The sequence below is a fragment of the Dicentrarchus labrax genome, unplaced genomic scaffold (genome assembly GCF_905237075.1).
Source record: "Dicentrarchus labrax unplaced genomic scaffold, dlabrax2021, whole genome shotgun sequence".
NCBI lineage: Eukaryota > Metazoa > Chordata > Actinopteri > Moronidae > Dicentrarchus > Dicentrarchus labrax.
Genome location: NW_026136722.1, coordinates 12,201,686 through 12,219,354, shown reverse-complemented (window position 1 = coordinate 12,219,354; position 17,669 = coordinate 12,201,686). Strand labels below are relative to the sequence as shown.

General features: G+C 40.3%; 2 protein-coding genes across 4 annotated transcripts in view; one reads left to right on the top strand and one right to left on the bottom strand.

The window, feature by feature from the left end:
• Positions 1-8,004, bottom strand: part of rhbdf1a (rhomboid 5 homolog 1a (Drosophila)) — a 32,859-nt gene extending 24,855 nt beyond the window's left edge. For all 3 annotated transcript variants that reach the window (XM_051387468.1, XM_051387469.1, XM_051387470.1), the window contains exon 1: positions 7,857-8,004. The gene's annotated coding sequence lies outside the window, so the exon portion shown is untranslated. The remainder of the gene's footprint in view (positions 1-7,856) is intronic.
• Positions 8,005-8,039: 35 nt separating this feature from the next.
• On the top strand, positions 8,040-17,439 carry mpg (N-methylpurine DNA glycosylase). Its single transcript, XM_051387473.1, has 4 exons — positions 8,040-8,169; positions 9,770-9,801; positions 16,111-16,315; positions 16,528-17,439. The coding sequence occupies exons 1-4, from the start codon at positions 8,094-8,096 to the stop codon at positions 16,977-16,979; spliced, it is 765 nt and encodes a 254-aa protein (XP_051243433.1). The 5' UTR covers positions 8,040-8,093; the 3' UTR covers positions 16,980-17,439.
• Positions 17,440-17,669: the final 230 nt, after the last annotated feature.

Sequence of the window (17,669 nt, the reverse complement as noted above, 5' to 3'; positions counted from 1 at the left end):
TATCAAGAATATGAGATAAAAACTGTAGGTGTAATAAAAACACATCAAACATTAATAAATGCACAGTAAACATACCATGGCATGAAAAATAAAAATGTTAATGATGGCTTACCTTCACTAGTCATGAACACAGCATATGAATAATTCAATCTAATATTAGAATATTCAATTACTAATTTATTATTTTCTACATGAATCACCCTCGACTGTATAAGTAATTTGATTCAAAGCCACTGTAATCTTTTGATTGGCTCAACCTTTGTAGCAAGGTCTAATTAAGATTTTTAGCCTTTCAATCTTTCAAACGTTTATTTCATACACTTACTAAAATGCCTCTGACAGATGCAACCTTCACATGTAATTTCAGAAAATGTCTGCCCGAAAGATTTTCCGACCTTTAACAGCCCAGAGTACAGATTATTGACTACATTGATTTTCACCACTGCATACTGTGAATATGTATATGTACACACGCACACAAGTGGGCGGGTGAGCATGTGTATGTGCGTCTATGAGCGTGCAGTGTGTATGTGTAGGTGTGCACAGCCTGAGTTAAGTCAAGTGAAGGACAGGGAATATCAATTGAGGCCAGCAGCCTCCTCCTGCACCAAAACACATTTACTGTCACATATCACTGTCACATAGAGCCAGAATTCCTGTTAGGGATGAAAGTACAAACTTGATTCTGTCACAGGTAGGAGGATTTGATTTTATTACTACAGAGGCAACAGCCACAAAGACCTATATAGTCTTCAGGTTCCCCTCTGGATTGGAGGGAGGGGAAACTGTTTTTGTTCCACACACAACAACTAGGTCATTTTCATAAAGCTCCCATATTTGAATCTCTTTCATCTGTTATACAGGAAAATATGCAAATGGGAGGGAAGCATTAGAGGCATAGAGCCATCAGTTAAATGAGCTTTATGTGCAAGTTTATCTGGCATCACTTATAGAAGATAAAGTGGTTTGACCACCATAAATGCTTATTAGTTCCCAGCACTACATTTGGTGCACACACATCCCACATACATCAATACAATACACCTGCTACTCAATCTATTGTGTAAAAAAGGAATAAAATTTACTTTAAAAACAGTGTGTTCTGATACAGTCTCTGACATTTGAAAAATGAGAAATCTGTTTATGGTTACTAAGTTACTGTGGTGGGACACAAATGTGGGTCACAAAACATTTTGGCAGAGGCTGTGAACAACGTAGATTGTAGAGCAATGACTCAGATAACTGTGAGGTGAGATTTGGGTCTCTGTGTCAAAACAAGTGAGAATCACTCATCAAGGCGGCACCATTTATATGACTCGTACTCAAAGCAGTTCAGAAAAACTTTTCAAATGATAAAGAACATTCACAAATCCCTACGTTAATAGTCTGTACATTGCTTGAACAGTAAACGTCTACATTAAATGCACTAATTCAGACGCAGAACATTTCCCTAAACAAATGATTATTTTAGGGCCAAGGTTAAAATACTTGGATTGCTATTCAGTGTAATTTCACTTCTTTTAGACATTCTCCAGAGACAAGCTCTGATGTCTTAAACCCAAAGCTAACCCTGCCAAAGTGCTATCAACATGAAGAGAATACAAAAACAGAATCTGTGGACCACTGCATTCATATCATTCAGGATGTTATTTACAGAGCAAATAGTTTTATACTGGAGTGAAAGAACAGATCAGTGATCAAAGTAAATAAAACCTAATTTCCAAGATTTTCAGTTCTCTGATATCCACCGACTGCGTTGTTTCACCCGAGACATAATAATGTCATGCATTTACCAGCTACTAATCTAGACTCTGATATAGGCTACTCTGAGGAAGTGAGGGGACATCAAGGGGAACACCCAGAGGGGAAGCCTGGGTCTCTATGCTGGGATCAGGGAGATATAAAAGTGAGGATGATGGGGAGGAAGGAGGAAGAATGACGACATACAGCTGGGCCAAGAGATCTGTGGAAAACTCTGACAAAGGCACAGGAAAACTGGGATGGCTGGGTCAGGTCCTCTGGGACAGGCCCAGTGAGGAGGAGGCCTCCCTAGTCCTGATTTAACTGAAAAAAAAAACACACAGACTCTTTGTCTATGGAAATAAAGTCAGTTTTCCCCACCAGGTCACAGAGCAAACATGTAGGGACACTTCCTTAGTCTGCAAGCAAATGTTGCCACACAAGAGTGATAAATGATCAGGAAATGTAATATTGGTGAAGAGACAGAATGTCTAATTGAGACAAGATGAGAGAAGTGAAACTAACAAAGTGGGAGTACAAACCCTGTCAGCCTCCAGGAATACATTTTGATTTGTATTACTGTTCATGTTTGTTTTTGCCTAGTTCTCAGTGAATATGCTTCACCACATATAAGGCTTCAAGTGTGATGCCTTCACTATAACTGGGCGTGATCAACTGGGCACCATAAATGAGAGGCTTTACATCATTTTCCCTGGCACGCGGCATTACAAGCTCTGTCAACTGGCAAATGGAAGGGAAAGTTGGCACGGGTGTGAAGAGAAGCAGAAGCAGTAGAAAAGGAAAGCTGAGAGTCACAGGATCAGGTACTAGTTCAAATTTGCCAATGGCGCCTGGCTTGATGCCACGTCGATCCGTCTGACTGACAACCATTAAACACAGTCCAACAGACTAACTGAAATCTATTTGCATACAAAAAAGTACAACTTAATAATAAAATAGCCGTAGATGTGACATGGGCACACTTAGTGGTATTTCAAAACCTAAATGGTTCAAGTGCAAACGAAAGAAAAGCACATTCAAACTAAGATCCACCTCTTCCGAAAAAATCCAGTAAAAGACAAGTCACAGAGGAGTCCAAAACACACCCTCATTTCTGGGAAAGCTGCTGGAGTGAGTTTGGCGCATGGTATGTGATGTTGGTGGGACTGTTGAAACTGTCCAGATATAACTGTGTGTGTGCAGTTCCATTCAGGGAACAGTCAACTTGAGTTTAGCAGTCTGGTACACAATGAGGATTCACAGCCTCTGGGTATGACGACTGACTGTGCCAAAGATAGAGGGGCGGGGGGGAGGAGTAAAGGGGGCTGGGGGAAGGCTATCCTATTTAAAACTGCACTCTCATCGCCACTATAACAGTGCTGGGATACTGTATCAGTTTGGGTGTTCCTTGAGTTGGTCCTCTGGCCTGACAATGATCTGAGAAGAAGTACACAGACACACACAACACAGTGCTGTCATTACCACAGTTGAGGCCTGTGCTGCATGAGATGCGCTACAGTCTCCAGTGTGGATGAGCAAAACACAAAAATATGAATAATGAGTTCTGGTCTGTCTAACTCTTCTCTAATAAGTCAAACTTAAGAAAGGTTTTAAAGGTTGTAAATATGGGTTTATGGATTAAATCATCTATTAAAAGGTCAGATAAGACATTAATATCAACAACTGTTGGGTTGCCAGCTTGTGGAAAACCCCTTAAACTGGTGCATATGCTCCTCTAGCATAACTTGCACTGCCTTTTTGGGTAGCTTTAACAAACAAATAACAATAAAAAATAAGCTAAAAACACTAATAAACAATAATCTGCACATAACTAAGTGTATTTCTAACAAGAAGACTGCACTGATGTTTCTGAAGTTTACTATTTATTTGTACTACTGTTCATGCAAATTTGTGTAAGCCTAATGTATTTCACACAGGTAAGACTACTCAATTGCAACATACCTGACATATAGATTTCTGTCTCGAGGCCCCATGTAAAGAAAGATATTTATTAGTTTATCAGTTGACACGCCCTATGAGAGCTCTTCGCACTCAAAGAGGAAGATCAAAGTTCAAGGAGCCATTGCTGCTTGCCTACAAGTGCCAGTTCTCAGAGAAAAACACACAGCATTCCCACAGCCCTGAAAATGAGCTTTGTCTTGAGGTTAACCAGCCTCAGACACCATGTCAGTGAGAACACAAGCTACGGAACCAAAAACACCCTGTAACTACCAACCCCAAATTAGATGTTTTCATCTCTGCTGCAGCCTAATGTTGGTCTAAACCAAATAACTGTGAAAACAATTCATAGTAACCTGTACTTTCAATTTAGTCGTGCCTCTGACTTTTCTCCAAACCTGTGCATCAAAGGTTTCTAGTAAATTCTGTGAATGCTGGTTCATGTATGGCTGTCAGGCTCCTGACAGATGAGGTGCTGAATGAGAGAAGGGCAGGGTGGCATGCTGGCAGACAGAGGCCTTGGAGGCTCAGAGGTAGACTTGAAATAGCCTTGCTGCTGCATTACAGCATTACATCACAACTGACTTCGCCGTCATGGCTACCACTGCATCATGCCACTGCCAAGATGTCATGGGACGGGAACAATTGAATGCAACGGCTGTGAGTCACACAACCGAGCCATCAACAGGGGAAGCACTCTGAGATCGTGCAATAGTCAGTGTACTGTATTACCAGGCAGACAAACAAGTAGCCATAGGATGATGATCTGTCCAAGCAACAAACACCATACTTCCAGTATAATTTAAATCAATGCCAGTGCATGTTTTGCTAACAACCCTTATTACAAATGCACAGCAGACAAGAGACACAACTCAGTTTCTGTTTTTCCACAAATACAACATTATTTGACATCTGAAAAAAATCCCTCTTTCTGCTCCTGACAACTTTGTCAAAACCATAACCACATCAAAGTCAAAATGTGCGAGCTGAGCGAGGATGGGATCAAACGCTGCTTGTGGGCTCTCTCCCTATCATCCCCTGTAAAACCATACCTGACATGCTTTTTAAGCTAATGTCTGTTTGAGCTCAGCTGTGGGAACAGTTGTAACCAATATATTTAGCAGGAATGTATGCGTATTGTCTCTAAAGTAGCAGAACAAGTTGGTTAACATGTTTGACCTCTCCAGATACTGCTGCCATGCCCCACATTCACAAATCAACCGAGGAGACAGTCTCCACTGTAGTAGTTGTCACACAAAGCAGATGCCTGCGGCGATGACAGGTACATGTCAATCTCAGAAAGATATTTCATTCAGATCAAGTCATTAAGCTTTCACAAACAACAGTAGGCCAATCATTACAAACATAGGATGAGCAGACAAGCACTGCCACATTAATGTATTTTAAATTTGAGTCAAGGCCTTAATGTTTCCAAAGATACTAAATATTTTGAGCTCAGTTTTTGCAAAGTGGGTATAAAATGAGGCACAGAACTTCTATAATGATTCCCTGTGTTGTATAAAGCCATTACATAGTGTTTAAATATTATGAACAGCAGATACAGAATATAGAATATCACGTGATACTATTATACAGTGGGGCTTTTTTAAAAGCTGCTTAGGAAACTTTAGATCAGAGTCAGGTCAGGGTTTAACAAAATGTAAACATGTAAAATGAAAAGCATTCAGAATTATCTGATTATTCTAAACAATACAAATTGATTTAATGGACTGAAGAAATATATGTCCATTAATTATTACAGCTAGAGAGATACATATATTTAAAATTAATACAGCAGATAATACAGTGTTATATACTACCATACTATTAGTGCTGGGTGATATACTGCATAAACTGATATGCCGGTTTTAATTTCCTGTATATGAAGGTTTTATTTATCGCCAAACTTTTGCATAGCTGTAATTTTCTACCTGGTCAGTATATAATGTAAAGTTCAAGTTGCCTGGTAAACAGGATTCTCAAGTGAACAAATTTTCAGCTCGTGATACAGATGTGGTTGTTGCCAGTGAAACAGCCTGGGGTTATTTAGAGAAGCATGTGTTCTGCACACATGTGACTGTTCAGCACAGTGACGCTCATTTCATCTGAACTCAGAGAGCTCTATACAGAGACTAAAGAAAATGACCAACAATCACGAAAAGAGTAAACCCATATTCGGAAACAGACAGGCTTCAATTGGCTTCTTCTGGGAAATGGTGAAGCCCTACTGAGGACAGCGTCATCTCTTCAGCAGAGCATCAAATCTACAAAGAAAGCCGATTCTGTCCCCTGCTTCTAGATGCATCATCTTGAAGTGATGAGGCACCTGTGTAAAACATCTATATGGTGCTATTGCACAATGATGCATGCACTGAGATGTATGGGAAAAAATGTCTACTGAAGAATGGCAATGAATAAAGGTATTACATAACCACTGAGTGTAAAATCCTGCCCTGTAGCTCTTTTGAAGGCAACCCCATGAAGCAGTATACAGGACTGTGCACTTGGCCAGACTGACAGACAGACAGATACCGCGCCATGAGTCATGCAGGCATGACTACAGTGTGGCCCCCTCAGCAGTCCCCTGAAAAACTCACATACCAGCCAGTCAACACAGGCCAGCCTGGATGGTCCACCTGCCTCAGCGGAGCTACTCCCAGCTCCCTCCCTGTATCACGTACCCACATGCACCCACATAAACATCCAAACACACACACACACACACACACACACACACACACACACACACACACACACACACACATTGGGAATATTCTATCTGGGGTCCAGCTGGAGTAGATAGAGAGGATGAGCATGACTGCCACTATCACACATCAGGGCCCTGCTTTATCGGTGTGATTACATCACCCCAAGCCATGATCCCCCCTCCTTCCATGTGATAAGGTTTCAGGAACACTAGGCACACAAACCAGGCCATGTGCTCCTATGTCCTGTCTGCCAAAATAACTCAGCAGTTTCTAATACAGTAAGTCTATGGTTTCACTTGAGTCTGCCCAGGTATTGTAAGACACTGGAGCGCGTAACCTTTTCTATGTCAACAAGTTTTCAGTTTGTTAATATGTGCGCTGCTGTCCTGGAGCTTTCAACCTCTGATGAGTCAGATCTAGACATTAAGGTGATCCCTCCATGCGTATGATTTTGTGGAATTTGCGCCCATTTGTGACTGTCTGCCGTGAGTCACTTTGAGTCACTGTGTGTTAGCACTTCATGAAACACACACTAGAGAAGAAAACAAAGATCTAAGGAATAAATAATACTATCTGGTTCAAAAGGGTAGACCACAGGGAGATGATATGAGAAGCCAACTCTGTTTGCTGCTCTTTTCATCCACATTCCCATTGTGAATTATTTAACATTTGTGTGTAGACGTCTGTATTTCAGCACTGCAAATGGATGATGCTGCCATTTCTTGATTCACAGAATCATGCATAAACATTCATGATTGTCTTTGAGGAAGATGATGGAGATGCTGATGATGACTGGAGAAGGTGGAAGAGGAGGGAGGAGGAGGAGTGGGATGACAAAGATGAGTGAGGTCATTGTGACTGTATGCCTGATGTGTTGCATGATTATTCAACAACATGGTCATTTAGGTTCATTCCTTGGTCCACAATTACAATCAGGCAAAGCTATTCCCAAGCAGGCTCCAGTCACATGAGATAATGTTACATCAAGCCATTGGTTCGTGTGGTTCAAATGAAAGTAATCTCTCCTGAATTTGGCCAAATAAAAATAAAATAAAAAGTAATTTAGCCTCTCAGCCTGCGTCTCATTTTGGACACGAGGCTCATTTCACACCTCATTATTTCCACTTCAGCATCTCTTGAATGTGAAGGGTATTTCACACTTTTTAAAAAGGTGATTAGGCCTAAAGGTACAATTATACTACGAGCACCTTAAATAGCCGACTTTCACACTGGAAACTGCACTAAAGGCAGCGTGAATGGCACAGAACCCTGTAACCTAAATGATGTTCACTATGTGAAAGATTCCCATGTCGACAAATTGACCAGTAATTCAATCGACAAGTGAGCTCGTGTGCCCTCCTCGATCACGATTCGTGAGCGCTTCCTTCGGCTGCTGCCTTCCGTATGGGCGACCACAGGAGACAGTCATGAAATAATGACACAACTTACCCTTATAACAAGCAGTTCAGATGATCTCCAGCAGTGAAAAAAAAAATCCGGTTTCACAGATTTTTTTCCACACGAAGCAGATGAGTGATTTGTCACATCATCCTGATAGCGGCGCAAGAATAAACGCGCTTTTTCCACACCGCAGATGTTTTTAAGCCGAGCCCGGTGCCGTAGGGTAAAATCTGGTCACTCTTGATCACACCAGCAGCAGAAGCAGTCCTGGGTGATGTGGCCGAAATGTGGCTGCCCGACCGGTTCCTGCTTCCCACCTACGGATACAGCATTCTCACACTGCTCCATGGATCGACCCGGGGTAAGTTTTCTTCTGCCGGTTGTAGCCTAATTCAGTTTGGCGGAGAGTCAGCCCCGCCCTGGACTGGAGACGGTCTGTGGAGAAGGCAAGCCCGTCAAGATCACTAACCAATCGGTGTACACAGGGAGGCGCTGCTTCTCCCGGTCACGGCGGTGACTAAGCAATATCCTCAGCCAAAGTGGGGTCCGGGGACTAAAACCGGGGTTTAACTCTCTCTATCCACAGTGATTCACTCCACATTCTCCGCGGGGCCCCCTAAATTGAATAGATGCTTAACAATGTTTTATAATAATCATTTCATAATCATTTAGGGAGAATAATAATCTTTATTGTTTATTTATCTTAATTGCCTTTGAATCCCACCATAAATGCACACAAAAATGAGATTGAAATGTGTGTCATGCCATTATGTTTACATCATTGTTGCTGAGATTCCTGCCATACTTGGCTCATGGGATTCTGCAGCCATGTCTTAATCATTCATTCACACAGAGACCTCTTGGGCATTTCCAAGTGTGAGCCCATTTACAGAAACTGAGTCCAAGGCATTTTCACAGCAATTATCTGTGAGACTGAATGTCTATACATTTGAATGTATTCAATACATTAAATAATTTAATTAATACATTTATTAACAAGACTGCAGCAATAGGCAACTTCAAAATCACTTTACTTTGTACTATAAAAGAGAAGATTTTTATTAGAGAAAATGGATCGGGTAATACATGCTGCTGCTCTATCTAATGAAAAGACCATTTCAGTGCATTCCATCATGGTTTCAGTGAAAGCTCAGATCCATCTGGGAATATTCTCCAGGAGAGAGATGGATGTTAGGAAGCAGAGGGTTTCGGAGGTGCTGAAAAGGGGCACCAAGCACGTAGTTCTCCTCAGATGAGGTTTCAGGGCACAAGTGGCTTAGGTTCCTGGAAAAGTCTCCTTCATAGTTACTTTGATGTACTTCCCGATTAAGACATTCTTTATTGAATATGACAGCCAGTGCTTTTCTGCTATTAAAATAAAGAATAGCATAATATGATCCAATTTTCATGCTGACAGAGCAGATGACTTGTTTGTGTTACATGGAATCATAAGAGTGCCTGACTTTTATACTCAATACAGATCTACTGGAAATATCAGACCAGTAATGTTTTGGGTTTTTTTCAATGAAAGAAGTATTAAGACTCAAATAAAAGTAGCAATACAACAATATAAAAATACTCCCTTACAAGTCCTGCAGTCCAGATTAAAAGTACAGTAATAACAGCAAAATCCTGGTGCATCAGCGCTGAACCAGTTCAAACATTTTTATACTGTTCAACAGTTTAATTAAAAGAAATAAGTAAAGTGAAGTGAATGTAAAAAGTAGCCTATAAAATGGAAATACTCAAGTAAAGTACAACTATGTCAAAACTGTTCTTATGTACTGTGCAGTACCTACTGTTTTTTTTAGTAAATGATTGTTAATCTTGTGCTTCCCTCCCTGTTCAGCAACTTTACATTTGTTGTCTATACTTCCATTACAGCTAACACAATTCTAGTCACAGAAATATATAAGTGTCTTGAGTGTGGTTTAAAAATGCTTTTAACACCTCTTCCACAGCTCAACACCCTCAGCAGCCCTCCTCCTGTTCAGTAAGTAAAATGTATCACCCTGTTCCTTTTTTTAATCAATTGCTACATCAAGACTGAATTAAGTCAGATAATATGTGAGGGTAAGCCAAAATATATGGCAGACATACAGCAAACATGTCTCATAACTAGACGTGTATGTATTTGACAGAATGTAAAGCAAGAGCTTATTCTCTCTCTGTCTTGCACCCATGGGTCTCGTCCCTGCCAACATGACTGATAGCCACACTGCAAATCCAGCTGATTCAAAGACATGTTCCTAAATTAGGCAAAAGATAGTATTTCCACCACAGGATTGAGTTTATTGGACTTCATCAACTCTTTTACGTGTACTTAGCTCTGTAAGGACCGTTCAGTGGCCTACCGGGAGTCTCTGATTGATATACCATGAAGTTGTTGTAATTAATGGTGAAGTTTCCCCTGGGATAGAGCAGGGTTGAAGCTGGGGCAAAGGCAGCAATTAGGAAGAGACGCAGGACCTGTAAGAGCACTCAAGGCCCCCTGAAGCCCCATTCGTCAAACACAGATAAAAGGGTTGAGTGCAAGGGTAATGTTTAACCAAAAGTACATTGTCAGACAGTCCATAAACGGTTTCCTCTTTCTTCAACCAAGCAGAGAAGTGAAGGGGAGACTATCTCAGGGAGGCTTTAGCTCGTACATAGGTGACATGATTTACAACACCAAATAACTATATTCAAAAGAGTCCAAATACTATTTACAAGAATGTGACTTTTTAAGGGTGTTTTAAGTTTATTGATTTAAGAATTGTCAGTCTATTCATTTAGAATGACTGGCATTTTAGAGCTTTGTTTGCCTAGAGTAAATACATTTTATTCCACAATGAAATAGGAAGTTTACTTATGGTTTGTTTGTAAATAGCACTGATCACACAATCAGTAACTGGGTAAATCTGAAATCGACTGAATGCTGGTTTTCATTCAATAATAGATCACATACTGTGCATTACTTGCAAAAGACAATCTAATAGTACTGCTGGAAAATGCTACAGCAGAAGGAAGGTGTTAAAGAAATCCAACAGAGCAGAAACACTTCCACTGTGTGGTCGTGTTGAGCATATTTATATTCTTGTTTTTGTGATAAGATCAGTAAGATCCTGTAGAAAGCCTTCCCTCCTCACCGGCCTGCCTGACTCAACTCTCTCTGAGACAGCCACAGGTGTGAGCCAAGACAAGGAAACCGTTATCAGTGTACACAGCAAAAGGTCAGGGGGCTGGAGATTTTAGTACAGGCTCAATCAATAAACCAAACAGCTGGAAGGCTGAGTTTTTGTCTTTTAATTATCTACTAAAACAGCCCTCACACTGTTATTGATGCTCTCATTTATGCTTTGTAATAAAATATAGAATAAAAACTACGGTTGGTTTATTTATTGTACTTGGTAGGTTTAAAAAGTAGATTGAGTTATTTCTGTTCCTCACAGTGCGTCTTCTGAACAGAGACCAAAGTATCTGAACACAACTGTCTACTTAACTAATGCATCACTCCTATTCTATAATGCAGAACAAAAATAAATTAATGTGGTCTAGACAAATACAAAAAAACACAGACATATAGTGGATACATGCATGCATGGTATTCCCTAACCTGTGTTTATACCAGTGGATCTGTTAAAACCTGTGAGCATGAGATCCCAGATGTGGAAAAAGACAACCCTGTTTGTCTGTTGTGCAGGTGTGTGAACTGAGTCTCACATGGAGTAATCCTCCTGCTTCCCCTTCCCACCTGTGCAGCACACACCCATGGCTGCAGCAAGAAAAGAGACTCATGAATCATTAATTGTCATCAATTAATAATGAATCACATCAAACACACAGGATGCAGATGATACCAGCCTCTGCCACTCATTGGCTTGGTGCGAAGGACTTGTCACAAAAATGAAAGCTGTTTAATGTTACTGGAAGGGTTTTGTGGAAGCCATGATGGAGGCTGTGTTTGTTGAAGTTACCCACTGAAAGCTGATCTTTATATTAATGTATTTTTAGCTTTTTTTTAGCTTTTTTGGACATGTTGTCCATAGAAGAAAAGATAAAAGAAGATAATGATATAAGATATAAAAAGAATGCAGCAGTTCATGGTGAAAAGGCATCTGAAAGACCATTTGGACTATCATATGACAATAAGACTCATATATAGACTCATATAAAACAATAAGACAATCTACTGCCACACCTTGTAATGGAATGAGGACTGCAAACACTAAAATATGTTATAAATATGATGATGTCATGTAAGCAATACAAATTTAAACACAGTGTAAAACGAGGGGTTATCTCAGCAGCTCAAAAGCTATGACACATTGCCAGTAATAGTTGCTGCATGTGTTTATTTACAACAGGGAACACCTAAGAGATTCTTTTTTAAATCATGACTCTCATATAAAAGAGATGCCACAGTCTCACACAGTTATGACTGCAATACAGAATCTTCTGCAGAAACACTATCACTACTACTCTATTTGTTTATATGCGAAATGTGACAAAAGATGACATTCATGCCACAGTGATGCATGTAACCATTAGTTTGAAAACAGTTAAGGGTTTGTCACCTATAAAGAAATCATCAAAGATAAAGTAAACAAGTAATGATTTTTAAAAAATAAATACATTTATGACATTTTCTGTTTTCAAGTGTTTGATTTAATTTACTAAGAGGAAGCATTTTGACTTTTGCACTAGAATTGAAATCTAAGATATCATAAACATGGAAGGATAAAATGGCGATATTATTTTGGTCGGTCCATTTTAGTCATGTGTTTGATGAAATGTTTTCATACAGCCAGATATAAACCAAAGATAGCAATGCCAGTGTGTCTCGGAATTGAAACTATATACAGAACACAAATATATATTTACAGATTTACTCACTCACTAATTAAAAGAATCATAACTTCAACCAGAAACAAATATTAGGAGTTACGTCCTTTCCAAACACTGCACAATGAATTTTATACCCAGCAGATCAACCCTTATTCTTCACAGGATTCTCTGACTCATGGTGTAGTAAGATATTTTCAGTCTGCCTACATTCTGCTCATCCATCTGCACACACAGATGAGTCTCTGGCGTCCCAGCTCAGCGTCACTATAACTGCAGTGAGTGCTAGAGTTGAAAGTGATCCAGAACGCAATGCTACAGCCAAGCTGTGACTGCTAAGATTATCAGTGGCAGCAACAATGAAAGCTGCCCAGCCCAGACCTCACCATCACTGCTAACGGGCAGTGGAAACACAGTCAAAGCAAACAATGGCCCTCACTGGTCCACCAGCCATGACAAAGTCAACAAGCCATGCCAGGACTGTTCTACTGAACATGCTCAGCAGATTTCTGTCTGGATCATATCCTGGCTCAATAAGTCAGCCCAGGTCTTTATGTGCATAGTTACTGCACAACTGGTTCCATTAGAAATACAACTGCTCTGATCCTGCTGTAGCCTGGTGCCTAATTGTGAATAAGCAATAACATAAAAAATATTGAAAGTATTTAAAAGTATATATATTAATTTTGTCTTATGATTTAGGAATTTTAATCTGAAAAGCATGCAATAAGAGAGGGCAATGACATCCAATAACTAGCCATGCAAATATTTGAAATGGGAATTTTTATGGCACGTTTTATGTAGCTGCAGTATATCAACTTACCCAGTTATGTGTGCCCTTCACCTATTTCTGCAATGCCACACACACACACACACACACACACACACACACACACACACACATAAGGCAGCACTTCACACGCATGCTGCACTCTCTGGCACCTCTCCAAAGATCTGACTGACCAAAGGAGAGAGGCCTCTGTGGGGGGAGATTTTTTTTTTAGTAATATTGCTATCTGTGTTTCTGTACCTCTTCAAGATGTATGAATAAAGACTGTAACTAAATGTAATACTTTACAAAGCAAACATTACATAAGAAATCAGAATAATATTTCAGAGAATTAAAAGTGGAAATGAGATGCCATTTGTGTGTGTGTGCTGTTAGTGGACCATCTAATTCTTATAGGGTTAAACTTTAATGACTAGTTTTTCCAGACATGATTACTGTAGAGGAGGTGAACTAGAAGCTGCAGCAGCAAAGCTCCAATCCAGCTGCAGGGGACAGGAAAAGGCACCCAGTCAAAGCACAAAGGTTTTCCAGACTAATGAGAGGGTTGTATCAGAGCTCATTTGGCAGCTGAAGAAAGCTCAAGAGACTCTGTAGAAGAACCCTACTAAAGTTGAGTCCAGCAGGGAGAACTCCAGCTGTTGAACATCAGAATAAAGAACATGCCCATACTTTGAAGACAGGCAACCTGCTGCAGCAGAAACTGACAGTACAAATGAAGAGGGCCGTCATGTTTGTTTTCTGCAATGTGGGGAATGAAGCCATCTCCCAGCAGACCCAGACTGCACAAGATGCAGAGATTAAAATGGCCAGTCACCAGCAAAAAAGTCTCAAATGCAGCTCAAAATGGCTGGAAGAGAAAAAGGGGGCCCCTTCAATGTACCAGTGGTGCAAAATGCATAGGTATAAATAACTGCAGAATGATGAACCTTTACTTCACCAATAGCTGTAGTTAGTTTACTTGCAGATACATGTTTAAGTGTACACAAAGCAAAATCTCTGTCATCTGTTAGTAATACATCTCAAAACCATATTTATTGTAATTTATTTATTATTGCTTCAATAATTCAAATGACATAAGAAATCAATCTATTTCAAACATAACATCACATTAAATATTTTAAATATATATCCATTCACCCTCTGTACATTTACCCATCTATACGTCCATTCTTATATCAGTCAATGCATGCAGTCAAGAGCTTTAGGCTCAGCAGAGCTTCCAGTACTGCAAACTTGTACTTTCCTGATAACGTTGTAGCGTGTGGCACCATGTCACATACTGTTAGTCTTCCAGAAAGCCACATGGACCCACAGTGCCTGGGGCCAAACTGGCGCCATCCACTTCCTGGGCACAGGCAAGCATGATCACTCCAGCTCTATTTATAACCTCTTATTATGGTGGCCTGTTTTCAAATGAGGCTGAAAAGATAAGACAGCAATGGGAAAAGGCCACACTGTCCAGAGGGGGTTTACCCACAGACATATATGTAAAATGTGGCTGTTATGTGTAGCAGGAATTTTTTCAATTTAGTAGGGAAAAAACCTAAAATAGACATTTTTTCTCACAGCCTGGGACAGACAACCCGAGGAGGAAACATTAAATCGCAACATAATACTCAGTGAGCCCGAAATGGGGCGCGGTCCCTTTAAGAATTTACTTCCTGTATGTTAGCACCAGCGTAAATATACTAGCCATGTATATATGTCCATGATACCAGCTAGACTCAAGTAAATGCCTTGTAAATTTAGCGTTAAATGAAGGTGTTGCTGACATTATGAAGGACGCAGTGACGGTATCATAAAGGTGTTTTTAATTTTGACCACGTGTTTCGCGGTAACGTTATGGCAGGAAGGAAAAGAAAGATGCTAGCAGCAGCAGCACCTGAACAAACTGTAAATAAACACAAAAACAGGACTGATTTGAAACTGAATGCTGAGACGGAGCGAAGCCAATATTTCACCAAGAATAACCAGCAACATAGACTGGGAGAAGAGTTTTTCAACCAATCTTGCCTCAGTTTGTCTAAAGCATTCCTCGGCAAGGTAATGCTGCCATTTCACCTTAATTTGACATCCATGTATTCTGTGGGAATGATTTCTGAGAGCCAGCTTTGTAGAGGGGATATGCTCGAAATAAAATGTATGTCAGTAATGTTAGAGCTCAAATGTCCGATAACGATAATAGTATTCACGAAAGCTTTTGTCCAGTCTGTCAACACCTTTATCTGTAAAAGCTACAAGGATTTATCTGAAAGTCTTGCCCCTTTACATTTCATGTAAGTTTCATTAAGTAACCTGTTACTTAAGTCTACTCGATCCTTCATTGTAACACTTAGTATTTTAGTTTATTACACTCAGCTACAGACTTAGTTCAACCTACATGGTCTTGATAAATCCAAAACCACAATAAAATGCATCCAGACTACTACCCTTAAATGTAGAGCTGCAACTAAAGATTATTGTCATTAATAACCAGTTAATCGTATGGTCTATTAAGCAAAATGTGAAATAATACTATTATACGTTTCCAGAGTCCATGGTTCAAATGTTTGGTCTGGGTCAATAATCAAAATAGTATCTTTTTGCCATTTTGGCATTATCGATTATTAAAATTGTCTGTTGATTGACTACTAAATTAATTGGTTTATCATAATAAAACATAATCAGTCTTGTTCTTTGTCCCTGCAGGTGTTGGTCCGCAGGTGTGCAGATGGCACCGAGCTGCGAGGGAGAATAGTGGAAACTGAAGCTTACCTTGGTGGGGAGGACAAGGCCTCACACTCAGCAGGGGGCAAACGCACTGAGAGGAACACAGCCATGTTCATGAAGCCTGGTACAATCTATGTGTATCCCATCTATGGCATCTACCTCTGTATGAATGTATCTAGTGAAGGTAAAAGTATTACTCACCAAAGGTATTCATTATGATTGCCATTTTGCCTACTGATGCATGCAAACAGAAAAATCCCTCCTCCAAGTATTTGTCATTAATATAACATTTAATCTATACAGTGGTGTTTTCTTTTGTCACTGAGTAAAGGGCAAAAGGAAGGAGACAGAGTGGAGCCTTGCTGACTGATGCATATTGTGTGCTGTTTTTCACAGGGGAGGGTGCTGCCGTGCTGCTGCGCTCCCTTGAGCCCCTGCAGGGTCAGCCCGTCATGAGGCAGCTGAGGGCAGCTAGACGCAAGGAGGGAGCCCGACAACTGAAGGACAAAGAGCTCTGCAACGGGCCTTCGAAGCTGTGCCAGGCTTTAGATATACCCCGCTATTTTGACCGTCGAGACCTAGCTTCAGACCCAGAGGTGTGGCTGGAGAGAGACCCGAACACAAATCCAGCAGAACCCCACAATATAGTATCAGCACCGCGCATTGGAATTGAGTCTCATGGGGAATGGGCCAGGAAGCCATGGCGGTTTTATCTTCGTGGGCACCCCTGTGTTAGCGTAGTGAATAAAGAGGCAGAAAGACAGACTCTGTCGGGAAATGTAATGAACGATTTAGGTCCCTCAGATGAGCAGTCCGACACAGGACAGCACAATGTCAAAAGGACTTAACAGGAATATTCCTGCAACTAATCTGCCATCTGTTCCCTTTGTGGACTTCACTGTTTAGGCAGTATAAAACTGTTTTGTTTGCTTTGCAAAGTTTACACTAATTCTTATGAATATGAAATTAATATTTTTTTTAAATAAATCCATTAATAATGTAGTTCTTAGAAATTCAAGATGGTAGAATAACCTCTGTGATTGGCTGGAAGTCTAAATTCTAATCAGCATAAATTATACATGTTTCTCATCCATTTGTAAGCTGCTACTCATGTTGACGGTGTGTTTAGGATACTGATGCAAAGTTGTACTGGAAAGTAATGGAACTTAAGTCAGTTAGAGTAAGACTCAATTTATCAGTGCCTATCAAAAAATCAGTTCTGAAATCTACCATTACTCACTTATGAGTTGTTTTTTTTGTTTAGGTCTGCCATCTGTGTTTTTTTAATAAACATTCATACTTGAGAAATTTTCTTTTGAGTGACTCAGTGATTTCACAGATGTTTGGCATGCTTTGCTTCCACCAAAGCAAAAACCGCCTGTCTGATGTTTAGTCTTCCCTTTCTTGCCGTCTTTCTCTTCCCACCTCTGGGATTCCTGAGGAGAGGTAGCTGGAGGTCTGGAATAATCATTACTCTGTGTGCCCCTCTGTGGTCAGTACAGATGATCTAACACATCTGGGACAGGTGAAGATGAAGT